The sequence below is a fragment of the Chanodichthys erythropterus genome, chromosome 22, assembly GCF_024489055.1.
Source record: "Chanodichthys erythropterus isolate Z2021 chromosome 22, ASM2448905v1, whole genome shotgun sequence".
Lineage (NCBI taxonomy): Eukaryota > Metazoa > Chordata > Actinopteri > Cypriniformes > Xenocyprididae > Chanodichthys > Chanodichthys erythropterus.
Window position 1 is genome coordinate 36,462,282 of NC_090242.1, and position 25,957 is coordinate 36,488,238.

General features: G+C 38.8%; 1 protein-coding gene across 2 annotated transcripts in view; it reads right to left on the reverse strand.

Moving 5' to 3' along the window:
• Positions 1 to 25,957, reverse strand: part of LOC137012996 (E3 ubiquitin-protein ligase UHRF2-like) — a 54,634-nt gene that overhangs the window by 10,112 nt on the left and 18,565 nt on the right. For both annotated transcript variants that reach the window (XR_010893643.1, XM_067376548.1), the window contains exons 2-11: positions 21,288 to 21,599; positions 19,771 to 20,069; positions 4,333 to 4,551; positions 4,140 to 4,249; positions 3,875 to 4,061; positions 3,505 to 3,628; positions 2,826 to 2,933; positions 2,641 to 2,745; positions 2,446 to 2,552; positions 2,200 to 2,362 (exon numbers count right to left, since the gene is read on the reverse strand). Coding sequence is in view for 1 of the 2 variants with exons in the window: in XM_067376548.1 (XP_067232649.1) it covers positions 2,200 to 2,362; positions 2,446 to 2,552; positions 2,641 to 2,745; positions 2,826 to 2,933; positions 3,505 to 3,628; positions 3,875 to 4,061; positions 4,140 to 4,249; positions 4,333 to 4,551; positions 19,771 to 20,069; positions 21,288 to 21,599 (1,734 nt within the window). In the remaining variant the exon portion in view is untranslated. The remainder of the gene's footprint in view (positions 1 to 2,199; positions 2,363 to 2,445; positions 2,553 to 2,640; positions 2,746 to 2,825; positions 2,934 to 3,504; positions 3,629 to 3,874; positions 4,062 to 4,139; positions 4,250 to 4,332; positions 4,552 to 19,770; positions 20,070 to 21,287; positions 21,600 to 25,957) is intronic.

The following is a 25,957-nucleotide window of genomic DNA, read 5'->3' on the forward strand; positions in this document are numbered from 1 at the left end:
GTGTGATTTCACAGTGTGCGTGATTTGAGTGTGTGTGTGTGTGTGTGTGATTTCAGAGTGTGCATGATTTCAGAGTGTGTGTGATTTCAGAGTGTGTGTGAGAGATTTCAGAGTGTGTGATTTCAGAGTGTGTGATTTCAGAGTGTATGATTTCAGAGTGTGTGTGTGTGTGTGTGATTTCAGAGTGTGTGTGTAAGATTTTAGAGTGTGTGTGAGATTTCAGTGTGTGAGATTTCAGAGTGTGTGTGTGTATGTTTGATTTCAGAATGTGTGTGATTTCACAGTGTGTGTGTGTGTGATTTCACAGTGTGCGTGATTTGAGTGTGTGTGTGTGTGTGTGTGTGTGATTTTAGAGTGTGCATGATTTCAGAGTGTGTGTGAGATTTCAGAGTGTGTGTGTGTGTTTGAGATTTCAGAGTGTGTGTGATTTCAGAGTGTGTGTGAGATTTCAGAGTGTGTGTGTGATTTCAGAGTGTGTGTGAGATTTCAGAGTGTGTGCGATTTCAGAGTGTGTGTGAGATTTCAGAGTGTGTGTGTGATTTCAGAGTGTGTGTGAGATTTCAGAGTGTGTGCGATTTCAGAGTGTGTGTGAGATTTCAGAGTGTGTGTGTGAGATTTCAGAGTGTGTGTGAGATTTCAGTGTGTGTGTGATTTCAGTGTGTGTGTGTGTGTGTTTGAGATTTCAGAGTGTGTGTGATTTCAGAGTGTGTGTGAGATTTCAGAGTGTGTGTGTGATTTCAGAGTGTGTGTGAGATTTCAGAGTGTGTGCGATTTCAGAGTGTGTGTGAGATTTCAGTGTGTGTGTGATTTCAGTGTGTGTGTGTGTGTGTGTTTGAGATTTCAGAGTGTGTGTGATTTCAGAGTGTGTGTGAGATTTCATAGTGTGTGTGAGATTTCAGAGTGTGTGTGATTTCAGAGTGTGTGTGATTTCAGAGTGTGTGTGATTTCAGAGTGTGTGTGAGATTTCAGAGTGTGAGTGTGAGAGATTTCAGAGTGTGTGTGAGATTTCAGAGTGTGTGTGATTTCAGAGTGTGTGAGATTTCAGAGTGTGTGAGATTTCAGAGTGTGTGTGAGATTTCAGAGTGTGTGTGAGATTTCAGAGTGTGTGTGAGATTTCAGAGTGTGTGAGATTTCAGAGTGTGTGTGAGATTTCAGAGTGTGTGTGATTTCAGAGTGTGTGTGAGATTTCAGAGTGTGTGTGTGAGAGATTTCAGTGTGTGTGTGAGATTTCAGAGTGTGTGATTTCAGAGTGTGTGTGTGAGAGATTTCAGAGTGTGTGATTTCAGAGTGTGTGATTTCAGAGTGTGTATGATTTCAGAGTGTGTATGATTTCAGAGTGTGTGTGTGTGATTTCAGAGTGTGTGTGAGATTTCAGTGTGTGAGATTTCAGAGTGTGTGTGAGATTTCAGAGTGTGTGTGTGTATGTTTGATTTCAGAGTGTGTGTGAGATTTCAGAGTGTGTGTGTGAGAGATTTCAGAGTGTGTGTGAGATTTCAGTGTGTGTGTGTGTGTGTGTGTGTGTGTGTGTGATTTCAGAGTGTGTGTGATTTCACAGTGTGTGTGTGTGTGTGTGTGTGATTTCACAGTGTGCGTGATTTGAGTGTGTGTGTGTGTGTGTGATTTCAGAGTGTGAGATTTCAGTGTGTGTGTGATTTCAGTGTGTGTGTGTGTTTGAGATTTCAGAGTGTGTGTGTGTATGTTTGATTTCAGTGTGTGTGTGATTTCAGTGTGTGTGTGTGTTTGAGATTTCAGAGTGTGTGTGAGATTTCAGAGTGTGTGTGTGTATGTTTGATTTCAGAGTGTGTGTGATTTCACAGTGTGTGTGTGTGTGTGTGTGTGTGTGATTTCACAGTGTGCGTGATTTGAGTGTGTGTGTGTGTGATTTCAGAGTGTGCATGATTTCAGAGATTGTGTGTGTGTGTGTGTGTGATTTCAGTGATTTCAGAGAGTGTGCGTGATTTCAGTGTGTGTGAGATTTCAGAGTGTGTGTGAATTCAGAAAGAGTGTGTTTGATTTCAGAGTGTGTGATTTAAGAGTGTGTGTGTGTGTGTGTGTGTGTGTGATTTCAAAGTGTGTGTGTGATTTTAGTGTGTATGTGTGAGTGATTTAAGAGTGTGTGTGTGTGTGTGAGTGATTTCAAAGTGTGTGTGTGATTTTAGTGTGTATGTGTGTGTGATTTCAGAGTGTGTGTGTGTGTACCTTATAAATGCCATCATAGCGGTTCCCCTCCTCCGGTGCGTATTTGCTGATTCGTCGGCCCTTGGAGCTGCGGATCACTCTCACTGGTTTTCCCGCCCTCCAGTTGCGCGACTCCGCCCCGTCCTTGTCATTCAGGGGAGCGTCACAGTTCAGTGCCAGAGCCCTGAGAGGTCAGAGGTCAACAAGAAACATGTACAGCCACACTTAACATGCATTAGAGAAACATCAGAGACGCCACAGGATCACCTGTTCATGTGCGTGAGCGTCTGATCGAACGAGTGCTCGCCGATTCGCTTGTTTCCCGAAAGGTCGCGACCTCCGCTGCCGGTGTAGGTGAACTCATCGCCCCGATCCTGAAAACATCAGCAAAGTTCTGATCATGTTTGCATATCAAATATGGTTTATAGTGTTAATACTGATCTAACTCGAACAAACACTCACAACTTCATCCTCGAATCCCCCAGCGAGCACCAGCGAGTACGAGCCGTCGTTACTGCGGCCGTGGATCCCGCCGACATGAGGCCTGTGGACGCCCGCCTCGCTCACCTGACCACACAAACACATTTAACACCTTCACAATGAGCCCCTGTTCCCAGAATGCCCTGCTCCGGAGCAGATCTCCTCACCTGGACACGGAACTTCCACGTGGTTCCGACGGGAACGCCAGGAACTGGGCCGTAGTGATTGGAGGGGACGATGGTGCATTCTTTAGTGCGGCCCACACACGCCATACCCTAAAACACACACGTCACTGTTACTGTTCTCTCTGAAGCCCCTCCTTATGAAAAGTGTGTTGTGATTGGTCAAGTGAGAAATGTCCCACCCCTTCGTTTCAACCAGGCCCCACCCTTTTATTCTGCGTATGCCTTGGGTGGGAATTATTTCATTATAATTACGTCGTCCGGTGAAGTCGAAGCATCGTGTGTGTCCGCACACACTCCCGTACCTGCTTTCCCACAATGCATCAGCGCTCGTAAAGGCAGCTCAGCGGGACTCTGGCGCTCAGCTGGTTTCTCTCAGAGTAAATGAGCGTCTGAAGCTGCTCAAGCTCTCATTCTTTACACAAACAGCCTTTGATCTGCAGATGAAGCTCACGCTCTCCATGTTCTTTGAGTTTCACAGCCGTTATTAATCAACAGACGCATCACTAAACAATCTGTGTGAATGCAGCAGCCGCTGGTACAGGACCGCAACACACACACACACACGTTCTCAAGTTAAATCATCTGCTGTTGCATACAGGTTCTGAGAAATTCATTAAAGAGAATTTGGGGAATTGTGTGTGTGTGTGTGTGTGTGTCTCACCTTGCCCCAGTCTCTCTGGCTCTCTGTTGTGGCTGACGGCATCTTGGACTTCTTCTTGCTGGTTCTGAGTTTCTCTCCAGCTTTCACAACCTCACTGCTGTCATTCTTACAGGTGGGACAATACCTGCACACACACACACACACACACACACACACACACACACACACACACACACACAGTCATGCTGGTTCAGCAGCTCACCTGCATCACAGCACATGTGACAATGTCCATTCACATAATAAAGAGAGAGTTTGTGATGTAAGAAACACTGATGAACATTAATAAATGAATAAGTTCAATGGAAAAAATCAATGGAAAAGTTAATTTGTGATGGTGGAGTGTGTGTGTGTGTGTGTGTGTGTGTCTCACCAGTCTTCGTCCTCAGGTATGGAGGACAGCGGCGGGTTCAGGCAGTAGATGTGAAACGCCATGTTACACTCGTCACAGAGCAGCTGCATGTGAGCGTCCTGCTTCCCTCCGCACACGCAGCACGAGCAGAAGCGGCACTCCGTGTCCGGATCCGCCTTACAGTGTTTACACTCCGGACCGCTCTTACCTGACACACATCACACGCATTACACACACAATACTTCACAATCGACACAACACCCATGTGACTCGACGGAGAGCGTACGTTTGAACGGCCCGTCCGCCGCAGACAGCGCAGGTGCTCCGGGTTTCTCTATCCTGTAGATCTCATCCAGAAACTGCAGCTTACAGTCACCAATCACATCGCTCGGACCTCTGAAACAGCCAATCACAGCAGGAGATTACAGTGACATCATCTATACTCACTGAAATCCTCTGTCGTGAAGAGCGACGCTCACCCCAGCAGAATCTTCACGTGAATCTCTTTGTTGGTGCGTGAGACGGCGTTCAGGGACGTGATCTCGGCGTCGTACCAGAAGCCTCGTTCCTCGGGAAGCTCCAGGTTGTAGTTGACCATCACCACGTCACCCACCTGCAGCTGGTCGAAGCGCAGCAGGGTTCTGGCCCGCGGCCGCACGTCATTCGGGCTCATCGCCACCACGCCATTCTCGGGGTAACTGAAAACAAATACCATCGTCATCATTAACGGCATCATCTACAAGAGAATCAACCCAACCATCACGTTTAACTAGTGACTGATCCATAAATGGCTGATAGAAACACATTATCATGCACCAAACACAACTGCAATAATGGCTGTTTTCAAATAGGTTTCCTGAACACTGCCCTCTTCTGCCATTGGTCAGTCAAACAGATAGCCCCGCCCCCAAACTCACAACATTGGTTGACTCAGAATCAGCTTAAACCAAAAGATCAATGTTCTGAGAGCATCACAGAGTCACAAGAAAAATAAACTACAAATGGTTTATTTAATTTGACAGATTCCTAAACTTGGGTTCACGAGTTAAAAATCGTAAAAATATAAAATTTAATAATTTTAATAAATTAAATAAAAACAAAAAATAAATTATAAAAATGTTAAATAAAAATTAAACTAAATCAATACTAAAATGTATTTCATAAATTATTAAAAACAAGATTTTAAAACAATTCAACCTAATTGAATCATAAAAATGTCAAATTAAATTAATAATTTAAAAACAAAAACAATCTAAATAAAACACCTGCTAAAAATGAATTAAATCACAAAAATGTCAAATAAAAAGTGAGAAAAATAAGAACAGTAAAAAAATATGAAATGAAAATAAGAAAAGTAAAATCATAAAAATACCTCCATAATATTAAAAATAAAACACTAAAATAAATTATAAAAATGTTAAATTAAAATAAATAATATATACTAAAACAATATATAAAATATATAATATAAAAATAATAACAAAAAAACATAATATTAAATAAAAATCAAAACAAAAATCAAAACAAAACACTTACTGAAAATTGTTATACTTCATATAAATTGTCAAATTAAAATATAGATTTTTATAACATAAATAATCAAAATCAGAACTTGCCAAAAATAAATTAAATCATAAAAAAATTAAATATAAATAATTAAATAAGACTAGTCAAAATAAAACACTTGCTAAAAATTAATTAAATCATAGAAATGTAAAATCAAAATAGTTTTAAAATAAAAAAAACAAATAACGAAAACTGAACTGAACATTTGCTAAAAAAGATGATACTTTATTGGTAGACCTGCACGTCATGTGACCATTAACTGACATCAGAGAAACGTGAACGTGAATGTGATGATAAATTGTTAAAATATAAACTTAAAATCTCAGGGGGAAATTATTGTAGCTTAGAGGAGTTCGTCCCATATGTAATGACATCAAGAATGTATGAAACAGACACCTATAATCTGCCGTATATCAGACTCCTCGATCTCTAGATATCGACATCTCTAAAAGCAACAAACAAGTTATTCTGTGTCTCAGAGGAAAATGAAGCCACATGACATCACTCTGAACAAAACAGCCACATCAGAACGAGCCGACGATCACAAATCTCCTGAAGATAAACACATCAATGATTTCATGAGGTCATGTCCTCAATAACCTAATAAAGAAGAGCGAATCAGTGAATCAGGGCTGTGAAACGCAGTGAAACACACAGTCAAACACACAGTGAAACACAGTGAAACAGTGTCAAACATAGTCAAACACACAGTGAGACACAGTGAATCACAGTCAAATAGTGAAACAGTGAAACACACAGTGAAACAGTGAGACACAGTGAAACACAGTGAAACACAGTGAGACACAGTGAAACAGTGAAACACACAGTGAAACACAGTGAGACACAGTGAAACAGTGAAACACACAGTGAAACACAGTGAAACACAGTGAGACACAGTGAAACAGTGAAACACACAGTGAAACAGTGAAACACACAGTGAGACACAGTGAATCACATAGTGAATCACAGTCAAACAGTGAGACACACAGTGAAACAGTGAGACACACAGTGAAACACACAGTCAAACACAGTGAGACACACAGTGAAACAGTGAAACACACAGTGAAACACACAGTCAAACACAGTGAGACACAGTGAAACAGTGAGACACAGTCAAACACAGTCAAACACAGTGAAACACACAGTGAAACAGTGAAACACGCAGTGAAACACAGTGAAACACACAGTGAAACGCACAATAAAACACACAGTGAAACAGTCAAACACACAGTGAGACACAGTGAAACACAGTGAGACACAGTGAAACAGTGAAACAGTGAAACACACAGTGAGACACAGTGAATCACATAGTGAATCACAGTCAAACAGTGAGACACACAGTGAAACAGTGAGACACACAGTGAAACACACAGTCAAACACAGTGAGACACACAGTGAAACAGTGAAACACACAGTGAAACACAGTCAAACACAGTGAGACACAGTGAAACAGTGAGACACAGTCAAACACAGTCAAACACAGTCAAACACAGTGAAACACACAGTGAAACAGTGAAACACGCAGTGAAACACAGTGAAACGCACAATAAAACACAGTCAAACAGTCAAACACACAGTCAAACAGTCAAACACACAGTGAGACACAGTGAAACACATAGTGAATCACAGTAAAACACATAGTGAATCACAGTAAAACACAGTGAAACAGTGAAACACACAGTGAAACAGGGATACACACGGTGAAACACACAGTGAGACAGTCAAACACAGTGAAACACAGTGAGACAGTGAATCACAGTGAAACACAGTGAAACACACAGTGAAACAGTCAAACACGCAGTGAAACAGTGAAACACACAGTGAAACACAGTGAGACACGGTCAAACACACAGTGAAACAGTCAAACACACAGCAAAACACACAGTAAAACAGACAAACACACAGTGAAACACAGTGAAACACACAGTCAAACACACAGTGAAACTGTGAAACACACACAGTCAAACACAGTGAGACACGGTCAAACACACAGTGAAACACACAGTGAAACACAGTGAGACAGTGAATCACAGTGAAACACAGTGAAACACAGTGAAACACACAGTGAAACAGTCAAACACGCAGTGAAACAGTGAAACACACACAGTCAAACACAGTGAGACACGGTCAAACACACAGTGAAACAGTCAAACACACAGCAAAACACACAGTAAAACAGTCAAACATACAGTAAAACACAGTGAAACACACAGTGAAACACACAGTCAAACACACAGTGAAACACGGTGAAACAGTCATACACACAAACACAGTGAAACACACAGTCAAACAGTCAAACACACAGTAAAACACAGTGAAACACACAGTCAAACACACAGTCAAACACAGTCAAACACACAGTGAAACACAGTCAAACACACAGTGAAACACACAGTCAAACACAGAGTCAAACACAGTCAAACACACAGTGAAACACACAGTCAAACACAGTGAGACACAGTGAAACAGTGAAACAGTGAGACAGTCAAACACAGTCAAACACAGTGAAACACACAGTGAAACAGTGAAACACGCAGTGAAACACAGTGAAACGCACAATAAAACACAGTCAAACAGTCAAACACACAGTGAGACACAGTGAAACAGTGAGACACAGTCAAACACAGTCAAACACAGTGAAACACACAGTGAAACACGCAGTGAAACACAGTGAAACACACAGTGAAACGCACAATAAAACACACAGTGAAACAGTCAAACACACAGTGAGACACAGTGAAACACAGTGAGACACAGTGAAACAGTGAAACAGTGAAACACACAGTGAGACACAGTGAATCACATAGTGAATCACAGTCAAACAGTGAGACACACAGTGAAACAGTGAGACACACAGTGAAACACACAGTCAAACACAGTGAGACACACAGTGAAACAGTGAAACACACAGTGAAACACACAGTCAAACACAGTGAGACACAGTGAAACAGTGAAACAGTGAGACACAGTCAAACACAGTCAAACACAGTCAAACACAGTGAAACACACAGTGAAACAGTGAAACACGCAGTGAAACAGTGAAACGCACAATAAAACACAGTCAAACAGTCAAACACACAGTCAAACAGTCAAACACACAGTGAGACACAGTGAAACACATAGTGAATCACAGTAAAACACATAGTGAATCACAGTAAAACACAGTGAAACAGTGAAACACACAGTGAAACAGGGATACACACGGTGAAACACACAGTGAAACAGTCAAACACGCAGTGAAACAGTGAAACACACAGTCAAACACACAGTGAAACTGTGAAACACACACAGTCAAACACAGTGAGACACGGTCAAACACACAGTGAAACAGTCAAACACACAGCAAAACACACAGTAAAACAGTCAAACATACAGTAAAACACAGTGAAACACACAGTGAAACACACAGTCAAACACACAGTGAAACACGGTGAAACAGTCATACACACAAACACAGTGAAACACACAGTCAAACAGTCAAACACACAGTAAAACACAGTGAAACACACAGTCAAACACACAGTCAAACACAGTCAAACACACAGTGAAACACAGTGAAACAGTCAAACACACAGTAAAACACAGTCAAACACAGTCAAACACACAGTCAAACTCACAGTGAAACACACAGTGAAACAGTGAAACACACAGTCAAACACAGTCAAACTCACAGTGAAACACACAGTGAAACAGTCAAACACACAGTCAAACACACAGTCAAACACACAGTCAAACACACAGTCAAACACAGTGAAACACGGTGAAGCAGTCATACACACAAACACAGTGAAACGCACAGTAAAACAGTGAAACACAGTGAAAGAGTGAAACAGAGTGAAACAGTGAAACGCAGTCAAACACACAGTGAAACACGGTGAAACAGTCATACACACAAACACAGTGAAAGTGAAACAGTGAAACACACAGTGAAACACACAGTGAAAGAGTGAAACAGTCAAACACACAGTCAAACACACAAACACAGTGAAACACACAGTGAAACACAGTCAAACACAGTCAAACAGTCACACACAGTCAAACACACAGTGAAACACAGTCAAACACAGTGAAACACAGTGAGACAGTGAATCACAGTGAAACACAGTGAAACACACAGTGAAACAGTCAAACACGCAGTGAAACAGTGAAACACACACAGTCAAACACAGTGAGACACGGTCAAACACACAGTGAAACAGTCAAACACACAGCAAAACACACAGTAAAACAGACAAACACACAGTGAAACACAGTGAAACACACAGTCAAACACACAGTGAAACTGTGAAACACACACAGTCAAACACAGTGAGACACGGTCAAACACACAGTGAAACACACAGTGAAACACAGTGAGACAGTGAATCACAGTGAAACACAGTGAAACACAGTGAAACACACAGTGAAACAGTCAAACACGCAGTGAAACAGTGAAACACACACAGTCAAACACAGTGAGACACGGTCAAACACACAGTGAAACAGTCAAACACACAGCAAAACACACAGTAAAACAGTCAAACATACAGTAAAACACAGTGAAACACACAGTGAAACACACAGTCAAACACACAGTGAAACACGGTGAAACAGTCATACACACAAACACAGTGAAACACACAGTCAAACAGTCAAACACACAGTAAAACACAGTGAAACACACAGTCAAACACACAGTCAAACACAGTCAAACACACAGTGAAACACAGTGAAACAGTCAAACACACAGTAAAACACAGTCAAACACAGTCAAACACACAGTCAAACTCACAGTGAAACACACAGTGAAACAGTGAAACACACAGTCAAACACAGTCAAACTCACAGTGAAACACACAGTGAAACAGTCAAACACACAGTCAAACACACAGTCAAACACACAGTCAAACACACAGTCAAACACACAGTCAAACACAGTGAAACACGGTGAAGCAGTCATACACACAAACACAGTGAAACGCACAGTAAAACAGTGAAACACAGTGAAAGAGTGAAACAGAGTGAAACAGTGAAACGCAGTCAAACACACAGTGAAACACGGTGAAACAGTCATACACACAAACACAGTGAAAGTGAAACAGTGAAACACACAGTGAAACACACAGTGAAAGAGTGAAACAGTCAAACACACAGTCAAACACACAAACACAGTGAAACACACAGTGAAACACAGTCAAACACAGTCAAACAGTCACACACAGTCAAACACACAGTGAAACACAGTCAAACACAGTCAAACAGTCACACACAGTGAAACAGTCACACACAGTCAAACACACAGTCAAACACACAGTCAAACAGTCACACACAGTCAAACACAGTGATACACACAGTAAAACACAGTGAAACACACAGTGAAACAGTCAAACACACAGTGAGAGTGAAACACAGTGAAACACAGTGAAACAGTCAAACACACAGTCAAACACACAGTCAAACACACAGTCAAACAGTCACACACAGTCAAACACACAGTCAAACACACAGTCAAACAGTCACACACAGTGAAACACACAGTCAAACACACAGTGAAACACACAGTGAAACACACAGTCAAACACACAGTGAAAGAGTGAAACACAGTGAAACAGTCAAACACACAGTCAAACAGTCACACACAGTCAAACAATCACACACAGTCAAACAGTCACACACAGTGAAACACACAGTCAAACACACAGTGAAAGAGTGAAACACAGTGAAACAGTCAAACACACAGTCAAACACACAGTCAAACACACAGTGAAACACACAGTGAAACAGTCAAACACACAGTCAAACACACAGTCAAACACACAGTGAAACAGTCAAACACACAGTCAAACACACAGTCAAACACACAGTGAAACAGTCAAACACACAGTCAAACACACAGTCAAACACACAGTCAAACACACAGTGAAACAGTCAAACACACAGTCAAACACACAGTCAAACACACAGTCAAACAGTCACACACAGTCAAACACACAGTCAAACACACAAACACAGTCAAACACACAGTCAAACACACAGTGAAACACACAGTGAAACAGTCAAACACACAGTCTTCCATCTAAAAAATATATCTAAATTACGACATATGCTCTCAATGACAAATGCGGAACAGTTGGTTCATGCATTCATGACCTCAAGACTAGATTATTGTAACGCTCTACTGGGTGGTTGTTCTGCTCGGCTTTTAAACAAACTACAGTTGGTTCAAAATGCGGCAGCTAGAGTTCTTACTAGAACCAGAAAGTATGACCATATTAGCCCAGTTCTGTCAACATTACATTGGCTCCCTATTAAACATCGTATAGATTTTAAAATCTTGCTACTTACTTATAAAGCTCTAAATGGTTTAGCTCCCCAGTACCTAAGTGAGCTCTTAATGCATTATAGTCCTTCACGTTTATTGCGATCTCAGAATTTAGGCCAGTTGATAATACCCAGAATATCAAAATCAACTGAAGGCGGCAGATCATTTTCCTATTTAGCACCTAAACTCTGGAACAATCTTCCTAGCATTGTTCGGGAAGCAGACACACTCTGTCAGTTTAAATCTAGACTAAAAACACATCTCTTTGCTCTTGCATACACATAACACATTATCAATACATTAACATTTTTCAAATCCGTTAAAGGATTGTTACGCTGCAATAATTAGGTCGGCCGGAACCGAGAACATTTCCTATAACACTAGATATACCTGTACATCAGAACAAGAATGGCATCTAGGCTAATATCTGTCTCTCTGCTTATCCTGAGGTTTGCCGGGTGCTGGATCCAGGCCGTATCCAGGTCAGATGGAGAACCTGCGTCTGGACCTGACTACAACGTAGCCCAGGATCCCCGTATCCGCTTACATATATTTATATATAATCGATTTTTAATCTCTATAATAAAAATGTACAATTCAGATTTTGATCTCCATATACATTTACATATATATATCTTCCAAGGGGTTTTTTCCCTCCTAGGACTTTTTTCCCAGTGCTAGCACGCTGGGTTTTTCTCCTAGGGGGTTTTTTCAACCCCTGGAAGTCAGCCGACATTGGCTTAATGTAGCACCATCTTGTATATGTTACATATTACCACGCTTGTTTGTACAGTTTTAACCACTTCCCTTTTTTTCTGTGCTTCTAATATGTAAAGCTGCTTTGAAACAATTACCAATTGTAAAAGCGCTATATAAATAAATTTGACTTTTGACTTGACAGTCAAACACACAGTGAAACAGTCAAACACACAGTCAAACACACAGTCAAACACACAGTCAAACACACAGTGAAACACACAGTCAAACACACAGTGAAACAGTCAAACACACAGTCAAACACACAGTCAAACAGTCACACACAGTCAAACACACAGTCAAACACACAGTCAAACACAGTGAAACACACAGTGAAACACACAGTCAAACACACAGTGAAAGAGTGAAACACAGTGAAACAGTCAAACACACAGTCAAACAGTCACACACAGTCAAACAATCACACACAGTCAAACAGTCACACACAGTGAAACACACAGTCAAACACACAGTGAAAGAGTGAAACACAGTCAAACAGTCAAACACACAGTCAAACACAGTCAAACACACAGTGAAACACACAGTGAAACAGTCAAACACACAGTCAAACACACAGTCAAACACACAGTGAAACAGTCAAACACACAGTCAAACACACAGTCAAACACACAGTCAAACACACAGTCAAACAGTCAAACACACAGTCAAACACACAGTCAAACAGTCACACACAGTCAAACACACAGTCAAACACACAGTCAAACAGTCACACACAGTGAAACACACAGTCAAACACACAGTGAAACACACAGTGAAACACACAGTCAAACACACAGTGAAAGAGTGAAACACAGTGAAACAGTCAAACACACAGTCAAACAGTCACACACAGTCAAACAATCACACACAGTCAAACAGTCACACACAGTGAAACACACAGTCAAACACACAGTGAAAGAGTGAAACACAGTGAAACAGTCAAACACACAGTCAAACACACAGTGAAACACACAGTGAAACAGTCAAACACACAGTCAAACACACAGTCAAACACACAGTGAAACAGTCAAACACACAGTAAAACACAGTGAAACAGTCAAACACACAGTCAAACACACGGTCAAACACACAGTCAAACACAGTAAAACACACAGTGAAACATGGTGAAACAGTCATAAACACAAACACAGTGAAACGCACAGTAAAACAGTGAAACACACAGTGAAAGAGCGAAACAGAGTGAAACACACAGTGAAACACAGTGAAACACAGTCAAACAGTCACACACAGTGAAACAGTCACACACAGTCAAACACACAGTCAAACACACAGTCAAAGAGTCACACACAGTGAAACAGTCACACACAGTCAAACACACAGTCAAACACACAGTCAAACACAGTCAAACACAGTCAAACACAGTCAAACACACAAACACAGTGAAACACAGTCAAACACAGTCAAACACACAAACACAGTGAAACACACAGTCAAACAGTCACACACAGTCAAACACAGTGAAACACACAGTGAAACAGTCACACACAGTCAAACACACAGTCAAACACACAGTCAAACACAGTCAAACACACAAACACAGTGAAACACAGTCAAACACAGTCAAACACACAAACACAGTGAAACACACAGTCAAACAGTCACACACAGTCAAACACACAGTGAAACACAGTCAAACACAGTCAAACACACAAACACAGTGAAACACACAGTCAAACAGTCACACACAGTCAAACACACAGTCAAACACACAAACACAGTCAAACACAGTCAAACACACAGTCAAACAGTCACACACAGTCAAACACACAGTGAAACACACAGTCAAACACACAGTGAAACACACAGTAAAACACAGTGAAACAGTCAAACACACAGTCAAACACACAGTCAAACACACAGGTCTCCAGCGATGAACTGCGGCTGTATTTCTGTCTCACACGAGACGCCATTTTGAGGAGTAGCAACACAGACGAGTTTCAGAAAACATCTGCTGGAAGAAACTGTTTATCACGTTCGCTCTGACCGAATTCATGCTCCCTAACATCTGTTGAAAACACACACACACTCTGAACACACCATCACATGAGAGACGACAGACGTGAAGATTATGACTGGAAACAGTGTGTGAGCGAAAGACGGACAGAGACAGACGGATTGTGTAACCTGTCTGTGTTTGTTTCTGTTTCTGTCTGTCTTCATCCGTCTCTCTGTCTGGATCCAGTCTCTCTTCTGCTGCTCGACACGCTCATGTTCTGAATATCAATATCACACACACACGCGGAGCAGCAGGAAAAACCTTGTGTGTGTGTGTGTGAGGGTGTGAGGGTGTTCCTTCAGCCACAGCTCGTCTGACCCTGTGGACTGTAGATAATGAACTACAACACGCTTCACATTCTACTAATAACATCTCAGTTACTGTTTATCATGCACTATTAATGGTTGTTGTTTATCTTATGATGTGACAGAAGAAGCATGAACTATCCCATCAGGCCACGCGACTGATGCTAGAAGGTCACATGATGACAACATGGCAAATGTAGTACGTTACTTTCATACTTTATAAAACAAACTTTTTTAGCAGAACGAGCCGATCAAGTGTTCAGTTTTGAGCTACACAGACAATCTTCCTTCTTGATTTCTGTGTTGTTTCTGACAGCAGCTGTTCTTCTCGAGGATCTAAACAGCTGCTGTTGTTCAAGCTCTTCAGCTTCTTCAACAAACTAGCAAACAAACAAATCACACCGTCCAACAAACCAGAATCTGATCCAGAACACTGCGCAGACGGAGCAGGAACAAGAAGACAAAACGATCTAAACAGAGGCCGACTCATATAAGACATCTAATATATTAAACATAATATGATGAGGACCGCATGAACTCACAATTTAACTTTCTTCATATGAGCTTCTTGTGAATGATTCACCACTGAACGCTGTTATAAAGAAATCTTCTGTTTTAATGACGACAAAGCTGCTTGTTTTCACACGTTATGAGCGCGAGCAGATTAAAATAAATGACTGTGACTCTTTTTGTTTTAAGAATGGGATGTTTTTCCATACAACAGTTGTTTTGGGGAACAAAAAAAAAGTGATGCAAGTTTTCATGGTTTTTAGCATTTAAACAAACAAATATTATTATTTAAACACGAAAAATGTATTTGTTTAAAAACTTTAGAAATCATTTTAAATATTAATATATATTTTTAAATTGAATGGGAATAAATAAATAAATGTTTAAATAATAATATTATTTATTAAAATCTAATTTTAAATATTTAAAAAATTAACATATAAAAAACAAAATCAAAAAATATGATGTGGGGACAAAATTTAAAAACATGCTATCAGTATACATGTTTTTAAGTTTTTAACATTAAAACAAACAAAAAGATGTTATTATTTAAACATGCTTTATTTAATTATTTAAAAAAAACTAAACAAAATCATTGTAAATATTAATGTAGTTGTTGTGGAGACAAAATAAAAAATTATGATGTTATTGTATATGTTCTTAGTTTAGCATTTAAATAAAAAAATTATATTATTTAAACATGTTTTATTTTATTTAGCATTTAAATAATACATATTTTTAAATACAACAACAGATTATATATATATATATATTATATAATATTCAATTTAGTTTTAGATCATTTTAAATATTGCAAGATGTCAGGTTTTTAAATTATTAACATTTAAATAAATAAATATTATTATTTAATCTTTTTAATTTATATTTATGCTAAAAACAAAAGACAAATAATTAAATAAAAAAAATTATACAAGTTTATATTGTATAATGATCATATTGTATATGATCATATATTTTTGTTTTTAGCATTTAAATAAACAAATACTATTATTTAAATTAGTTTTATTTTATGTTTATGTTAAAAACCTAAGAGAAATAATTTTAAATATTAAAATAAATATTTTTGAAAACCCCTGCTATGAATGAAATCAAATCAAATCACTTTTATTTAAGTGCAGGTTGCCAGCGTTGGTGTTTGCGTACCAGGAAGTGATGAAGCCAGTCAGGATGCAGGTGTGGAATGATCTGACGATGTTGAGGCTCATTCCAAACTTCCTCAGGCGCCTGAGGATAAAGAGCTGCTGGATCTGTGTGAGCAGACCATGTGAGATCCTCAGTGATGTGAAGCTTTTGACCGGCTCCACAGGTGTCCCGTTGATGGTGACGGGGCTCCCGTCTCCTGAAATCCAGCACCAGCTCCTTTGTTCTTGCTTCCATCATCATTGAAGCTGAGCTGTAGTCCACAAACAGCATCATCAGTGAAGCGGCTGCCACAGTATGAGAAGTGTAGTGGATCAAGTGAAGCCGGAAACACTGAGTCTATGATCATCTTCTCGAAACACTTTCTGAAGATGGGTTCAAGAGCAATGGGGCGCCAGTCATTCAAGCATGTGATTTAGCTTGTTTTGGTCTGGGCACGATGATGGATGTTTTAAAGCACGAGGGAGAGACTGAAGACGGCTGTGTAAACCTACGATAATTGGTCCACGCATGCTCTGAGTACACGGCCTGGAATGCCATCCGGACCCGCAGCCTTGCGGATATTCACCCGTCGGAAGGATCAGGTTACGGAGAGTGTACCGACCGAGAGCTCTGTCTGTGTGGGCGATGCTGGGAGCTGTTGAGCGATGTTCACAGTGGCGTGTTTATTCCCTTTAAAGTTGGTGATGTTGTTGGTGTTAAATTATCCTAAACATTCTATTGCCTGGCATCTTTCATGGCTTTTCTTTTAAAGTGGTCATGAATTGAGAAATCAACTTTTCCTTGAGCTTTTAATATAAATAAGAGCTTGTCATACTGTAAGAATATCCTGTGAGTTTCAGAACTGAAAACTTCCTTGTTAGTCCAATAAAAGCTTTTATTGACACCAGACCCAGAGAACGACTGATCCTGGTGAAACTCCGCCTCCACAGAAGAAATCAACGCCCACTTCATCATCACAACGTTAGCCCCGCCCACTGGCGTGTTAGTGAGATGAGGAGGAGAGAAGAGCGATACAGGACTAAAATAACATTACCTTTCAAAGGATCCTAATGCAGGAATATGATTATTTATTTTCAACAATGTGAATGTCTCAGTTGAGCTTTATTTATTTGTATTCGGCACATTTCACTGTGGATTCTTTGGTAAATCAATCGCATTTCAGTGCAAACAGACTTTTACGACATGGACTCGACGGAAGGTGGGAGGTGCCAAAAGTTGGGAGGGAAGGGATTTGTAAGCAAGAGTAGCGGTGATCCAAAACAGTCTCCACGTGTGTTTGTGGTGATGTGTTGAAAGTATTTTGGAGCTATTGTTTTGCAGTTGGCTATGTTGAAGCCCCCTGTTACAATAAACTCTGCTTCAGGGAGTGCGGTTTCCTGCTGGCTTATATTCCCGTACCGTCCCTCGAGTGCCTGGTCTGTGTTGGCTGGAGGGGGAATGTAAACAGCTGTGATTATGACCGCTGTAAATTCCCTCGGCAGCCAGTATGGTCGGCACAGAAGCGTGAGGTATTCCAGGTCAGGGGAACAAAATGATCTAATGGAGTGTGTGTTCTTCTCATCACGCCACAGGTTGTTAGGGATAATCCGATCAGGAATTTTGCAGCCGATATCGATAGCCGATTTCTTGATATCATGATCAGCCGATTCCAATCATTCAAGCTTTATATAAGGGATATATCAGCTCTCTGTTAACTCCATACACCCTAAAGGCATGTTTAATGACTACAAGTAATAGTTTATAACTGTACAAAAAAGGTATCTGATAGAAAACCTTTCAAATTTTGAAGAAAATAGATTGTGATCATGTTTGGAGGTATTATGTTGCAACACCGCTGAGAAATCTCCAAAAGTGATGCAATTTATTGTTTTTTTTTTTTGTTATTATTCATGCATGACATGATGACTATTAGAGAGAATAGTATATGACAGGTCATAAAAAATTGGGCTTGTTTACAATCATGTCAACTGCATCTGGGCCAAATTTTGTCTTGATCTCTCAAAGCAATCAAAAGTTATGGCATTTGGAACAATGGAAACCATTTTATGACTTTTAGAAACAGTCGTTTTGCAGAAGTCGTTTTAAAACACTTTTACAAACAGAGTGTTTTACTGAACAAGAGAACTTCTTACATGTGTAAACACTGCAATAAAGCATAAAAACATTTATAATTAATTAGAATAACTAACAAGTAATAAGATCCTGGTTGATGAGTGATGATCTTCCAGTGCCGTTTTACTGTGTGCTCCTATTCTATGGTGTACGGTAAATCTGAGCGATCAGACCAATCCAAGCGCGCTCCAGCTGTTAAACTGTCTGACTGGTCTCGACACATCGTCCCTACCCACCACACCATACCCGAGATCCAGTTTCCACTGGTTGAACTTTCAAATAACGTAGCAAAACTGCGTCACGATCGCAATGCGATCGGATCCCGGAAGTCCTATTGCTTAGGCGAAGCAGCATGTCAATGTCACCCCATGAGGATTTTCTCAAGATCTACGCATCATGTTTTGTTGTGTTTGGGTTCGTTTTAATTGAGACAACCTGCTCTAAACAAAGATGTGTGATTTACTATGCTTTACTAATGTTTCGTGAAGTTACAGAATGTGGCGCAAAAGCCTCATCTGTATATGGTTTACATGTGCATCAGTGGTGACCTTCTACAGTTTTACGACATTAAATTGCTATCAGTTTGTGAGATCAGCCAAATTTAGATCTGTTGTCGATCCGTGTGTCTGTCGTAGACATAAATACTGACATTATCCAGCACAAAAAACAACAAAAATACAAGTAAAACACACGAAAAAAATGGCAGAATCCAGAGAAGGTACGATCACATCAGTATGAGCTTTTTCAGCTTATTTCTAATTTTAGTTTAGTTAAAAAATTTTAACTAATGTGTATATTTAATTTTAGCTTTATTTCAATAAACAGAAATGTTTTAAATAGTTTCAGTTAAGGATAATAATAACCCTGGACCAACAAAGATCAGCCCGTGTGATCTGACCCACATGACCAGAGCACTTTAATCTAGGACTAGTTCCTGTTACTAACATCTCCAAACACTGTTCTTGGATCAGCTTTGTTTCCCAGCATGCAGTGCAGCATGACACTTTGCTTTTGGAAGCGAAACACTTACCCCGTTCAGAACGCATCCCATCATGCAATCACAGCAATACCAATCCACTGCCAAAAACGTGATTCAGAAACTCACACTGGACCTTGTTTGGTAGGAATCCAATTAAAATCCAGACAAAGGGAAAATAAAGAGACTTCCTTCCCATGATGCACTTACTCTTCATATTTAATGTGGTACGAGACGTCCTCGCGTGAACCCGTTTTGGATGTTGACGATTCGCTGTTGTCCGTGTTTAACCCTTTCTCTGGCGTGCTGTTACTGTCCGTAGATGGGGCGGCGCTCGCCTCAGACTCCAGCTTGCCATTAGTCCGTTTGCTGGGTCTACCCACTCTGGCAGGAGGGGGCGCCGTTTCGGCTCTGCCGTTCTGTCCTTTAATGGCAGGAGTGACTTTCTCAATGACGCCTTCGAACCAGGCGCCGATACTAACGTCTCTGCAGTCGACCAGCTCGTTCACCTGAACACAGTGCAAAGAAAAAACAATGACTGCTCATGATTATGAGATTTAGAGGCTCATGATTAATTGTCATATTAAATCAATATGATTTAATTGTCTATTTGCTCAAGCCACTTCCAGTGCAAGTTTGTTGAATTAAAAAAATAAAATGTGTAATTTCATTCATAAACAAATATTTCACAGGATACAAATGAATAATAACAACAACAATTGCCATAATAAATATTAAAACAATAATATAAAAATATGTAAAATTCAATTATTATTAAAATAATATTTTAGGTTATTATTGTATGTTAGAATTCACACTTTGGTTTTGGTACACAACTGATCTAAATATTAAATTATATTAAAGAGATAAAATGTATAACTGTAATTATAAATGCAAATAATGTTTTGTAGCACAAGTTTAAAGTGTTAATTAAATGCAACTAATTAATGTTACATTAAATTAATTTAAAAAAATTATGTGTTCAAATATAATAATAATAAATAATAAAACAATAATATAAAAATGGTAATAGTATTTTAAAATATTATTATTAAAGTAAAATTTCAGATTAAAATGTTAGAATTTACACTGGTTTTGGTACACAACTAACCTACATTTTAAATAATATTAAAATAAGCCAATTTATAATTATTATAAATGCATATAATAATGTTTCATAGCACTTTCAATTTAATGTGTTAATTCAGTGCAATTAAGTAATTTTAAATTACACTCATAAAAATAAGAAAATAAAAAGAATAACTATTAAAACAATAATATAACATAAGTTAAATAATATTTTAAAATATTATTTAAGCAATATTTTAGATGATTAATAATACGAATAATAATAATAATAATAATAATAATTATTATTATTATTATTCCTAATTTTAGAAATAATTCACACTTATAATTCACACAACTCATTTAAATATTAAATCATATTAAAGTGATCAAATTTAATATTGTTATCATTAGTGCATATAATAATGTTTCATAGCACTATCAATTTAATATAGTGCACTTAAATAATTACTGTTAAATTCATACAAAAAAATAAACAAACAAATAACACAATGATTTGCCATAAACTGTATGTAAATGTTGTCATTTTCCTTCCATCTAAAGAGTGATGAGATCATGATCTTTTATAAATAATCATAATGTTCAGTGATTACACATCATGCTTGTCAAATACAGTTACACTGAAACCGTGTTCTTACTTTGAACTGTCCAATCCCGGGATCGATGAGGAACGTCCGACTGGATGTGGAGGGCTGACTGTCCGACTCCGGACTGCATGATTTGGACCCGTTTCCGATGCTGTTGGAGATGGTTGTTGGGGAAACGATTGTTGTGGTGGGAGTGGCTGAGGCTGGGACAGATGCGGTGGTGGGAGGAGCTACGATGCAGGCCACACCCTCACCATTGTTGAGGGCGGGGCTGTCCGGCGGGTCAGACTGGGAGCGAATGAGAAGTTGGACGATGTCATTGAGGCCGACGTTGTAATCAAACAGAGTCTGACCATCTTCCATCTACAAAAAAAAGGATGTGAAAAATCCATCATTAGTTATAAAACAAGCTTTTATCAACATTTTAACACAACATGGATTATTTATTCTCTCTATAACTGGCCAATGACATGATTTCAGTGCTGAGATGAAACTGAGACGTGCTTTTCAACGGACTGAGACCGAAGGCACACAATCACACAAACACCAGCGCCGCCATTTTGTGCTGGTTTTACCCTCCGAACATCCGCGGACACCATTAGCCGTGCCTTCTGCTGAATCACCATCAGAAAATAAAGAAATAAATACATGTTAGAATAGTGATGGCGGCTCTAGTGTAACTGTGTGTGTGTGTGTGTGTGTGTGTGTGTGTGTGTGTGTTGCTATAGCAACCAATGAGGATCCATTGCACACACAAGAGCACAAACACGCAACTGCAATTTCCACATGGATGTGCGTGAAATATCAGCACTGTAGGATTCATTTCTCCTGGACGCGTGTGCGCTGGTGTCTCATTAGCATGAGAATCGGAGGTGTTAGATCTGCTTCCTGTTCTCCTGTTACTGCGAGACGGGCGGCAGCTGCACACTCCCGCTTTATTATGCATGATGGAGAGAACCAGGAAAAACGAGAAGACAGAGTCCACACCTCTGAAAGCTCGACAGACAGAAACATGGAAGACAAACGGTTAATTAAAGGGAAAGGTGTTGTTGTGGTTTGGTGTCTTCCGTGTTTTCTGCTCGACTGGCGTCGGCGTTAAAGCCTTGACTCAACAAAAGACTCGTCGCGCTTCGAGCGAAGACCAAACGCCCGGCTGAAGCGCGGTTCTGTTGGGTGTGGAACGAACACAAACGTTCGTCAGGATATAAATCTAATGTCCAAAGCAGAAACACACAAACATGCTCCCAGAATTCACAATAAAGTCTCATAACGCAAACAACAGACTGATGAATCAGACTGACGTGACGCTCGGTGTGTTTAACAGACAAAACTCAACACTTCCAACTCGAGAAATTGTGTGATAAAAGCACTAAAACTCCCTAAAATAGGCTTTTTTCTTTATGCAAAATATAATTGATAACAATAAGGTCACATTTAATTGTTAATGAACTATGAGCAATATATATTTTTAAAGCATATTTAATATTTGTTAATGTTAGCAAAAATTAGGGTTGTCAAGCGATTCTTTTTTTTTTTTTATCTAATTAATTACATTTAACTAATTACATGATGTGCTGATTAATTAATCTAATTAATCGCACATCAATTTTGGCTGAGAAATCACCCCTCAAAAGATAATTTAAAGTCAATATTGTGTTAAAAGTATTGAAAGTAGCTTTAGAAAGAAGTGTTTTGATTCAACATTTTTCAGAAGCAGCATCTGAAGTGGCATTTAGGTATATTTACAAACAGCTCAGAGGTGGCATTAATATGAATGAAAAATAAAATACTCTAAATTTGAAACTAAAACTGGTGGCGGCAAGTTACTGTCTGTTAAGACAGTAACTTGCTCCGTTCCTGAATGAATCAGCCGTTTAAATGAATCGGTTGAATGAGTGAGTCACTGAATCATTCATTCAACCGATTCATTTAAACGGCTGATTCATTCAGGAACGGAGCAAGTTACTGTCTTAATGAGTGAGTCATTGAATCATTCATTCAACCAATTCATTCAAATGGCTGATTCATTCAGGAACAAAGCAAGTGACTGCCTTTATGAATGAGTCATTGAATCATTGACTCACTCAATTCATAAAAAAACACATATTCATTTAATAACGAAACACTGCAGTGTGTTTCTCAGAGACGCACTACAGTTCTGCTGTGAATTTGATTGCAACTATATTCGAATTTGAGCAAAAACAGACAATATTGTGTTTAAAATGTACAAATATTAACTTCTGGTTTATTGAACTGTTGTATAAAATCAATATTACATTTGTAATCGTGCAGATATTCAGAAAAAAACTACACCGCGTGTGTGAAGTTGCTAAATTATATCATATGATATAAATATAAAGCAAAACCCATACAGGGGCAATTTTTGCCCTCATATCTCAAATTTAAGTGTCATTTTACTGCTTTCTGATAGGGCTGGGCAATTTTTCAGATTTTTCGATTAATTTGAATTTAAAGTTTTGCCTCGAATTCATATTTAAAAAAAAAAAAATTGCAATTTTGAATAAAAATGTTAGCAAACGTTACAATTAGACATGTTGACAATACAGCAATGATTACCATTAATAGAAAACAAAAAGAACCGACCACACGATGGCGCACCAGAATAACTGCTAGCAGCTGTTCACTCATTGAACATTACTGCGTTGAAAAAAGCGAGACGTGGGCAGTGGACGAAGTTATAAAACGCAAGTTGAACTTTTTGCCACATTTTTAGAATATTGTTTCACGGGTGAGACGCCGCAGAAGACGCGAGACATGAGTGCAACAGACAAACACGTCCACAGAACATAAAAACAATAGGAAAAATAGTGCAAAAACCTGTTATTTTCTGTTTTTACAAAGCATTTTCTGCTAATAATAGCCTAACTGGTGTTATTTGTTGCTATTACTTTTTGACTAAAAAATATGCAGCATTTTACTTATTTTATATTATTTCTGAGTATATAGGATATGTTTAAGATAAGTTTGTACAGCATGTGGTGTGTTAAAGACCTGAATCACTTGTTATTTAACCTGTTAAATTGACAGCCATAGTAAAAATATAATTGTTAATGTTAGTGCATTAACTAATTTTAACAGATGCATCTTCCGATTTTAATAATGTATTAGTAAATGTTAAAATTAACGGACACACTTTATATTAAGTGGCCTTAACTACTATGTACTTACATTTAAATTAATAATTTGATACAATGCACTTATTGTGTACATACATATTTTTACATTGTACTTATATTTTAAAAACACCTGCATGTAGTTACATCTGTAATTAATTTATGTAATTACATTTATAATTACACTGTTGACCCATCCCTTACACCTACCCATACCACCAAAGCTTTCCTGAACATTACCCGTATCCACCTCAATAGCTGCAAATGTGTTTTGCAATTCCCAATAAGTACATTGTAATTATTTTTTGATGTAAGAACATAGTAGTAAAGGCCACTTAATATAAAGTGGGACCAAATTAACTGTAGAAGTATTGTTCATTGTTAGCTCATGTAAGAGAACTCACTGTAAAGTGTTATTATACATAATCTTATGTTGTTCTTTTTTGAAATGAAAGTTTACTTCCCAAACAGCCATGTGACTGAAACAGGAGCAAAACCCTGTTAATCTTAAAATGATACTTCATCAAGAAAATGAGAGACTGTCTCTACAGAATTCAGTAGAAGTTGGGAAAGAGAAAAGCTCTAACGGAAAATGACTCAGCCGCAGTTCATGTTTGTCTTCCTCCGTCCAGATTCCAGATCATTCACTGAAAATGTTCAGAGAACAAAATAATCACACGCAAAGCCCACAGCGGAGAAACATGTGGAGAAACTTGAATAAAATAGGACACTGCTTACATAAACGAACAGATATGATGAAATAAATTAAACTTAAATCAATATTTACATCTTACGGTGGTGGAGAGACGGCACACAAACAGGTTTAGTGATCAGTCATTCAATGGACAACCGACATTACTTACAAATGAAGAAATTCAGGATTCATAACTATAACTGTAATGTTTAATAATCGCTCTTACTCTTATAGAATAGTGAAGTCCATATCACAACGATAACGATAACGACACAGAGAACGACTGGTGTGAACGATATCATTACAGATATGGTTATAGTTGTTATTTTTAAAGTTATATTTACAAGTGATGTTAAAATTATTTAATGATGTTATAGTCACAATTATTGTTTCAGTTATCGTTACAGTTATAGTTGTGATTGCTACGGTTATCATTATAGTATCATATTTTTATTCTTTAGTGTTTGTAAACCTGTAAATTATTCTTGTGTAGGTCTGTTTTGTACTTTGTAATGCACTTTGGAACAATCGACACTGTTTAAATGTGCGTTATAAATAAATGTTGTTGTTGTTGTGAACGGCCTTAAGATGATTAGTTCAATTAACTGACATTATAATCAACGACAAACTACTTCTGAAGCAGATACTGTGTTTATGAGCTTCATGTACAATAACGAGATGTGTGTGTTCATATAATCATCAACAACACAATCACTTCACTGTGTGTGTGTGTGTGTGCTTGTATGTGCGTTGAGTGTGTGTGAGTGAGCATGTGTGATTGTGTGTGTGATTGTGTGTGTGAGTGTGTGTGTGATTGTGTGCATGTGTGTTGAGTGTGTGAGTGTGCATGTGTGATTGTGAGTGTGTGTGAGTGTGCATGTGAGTGTTTTTGT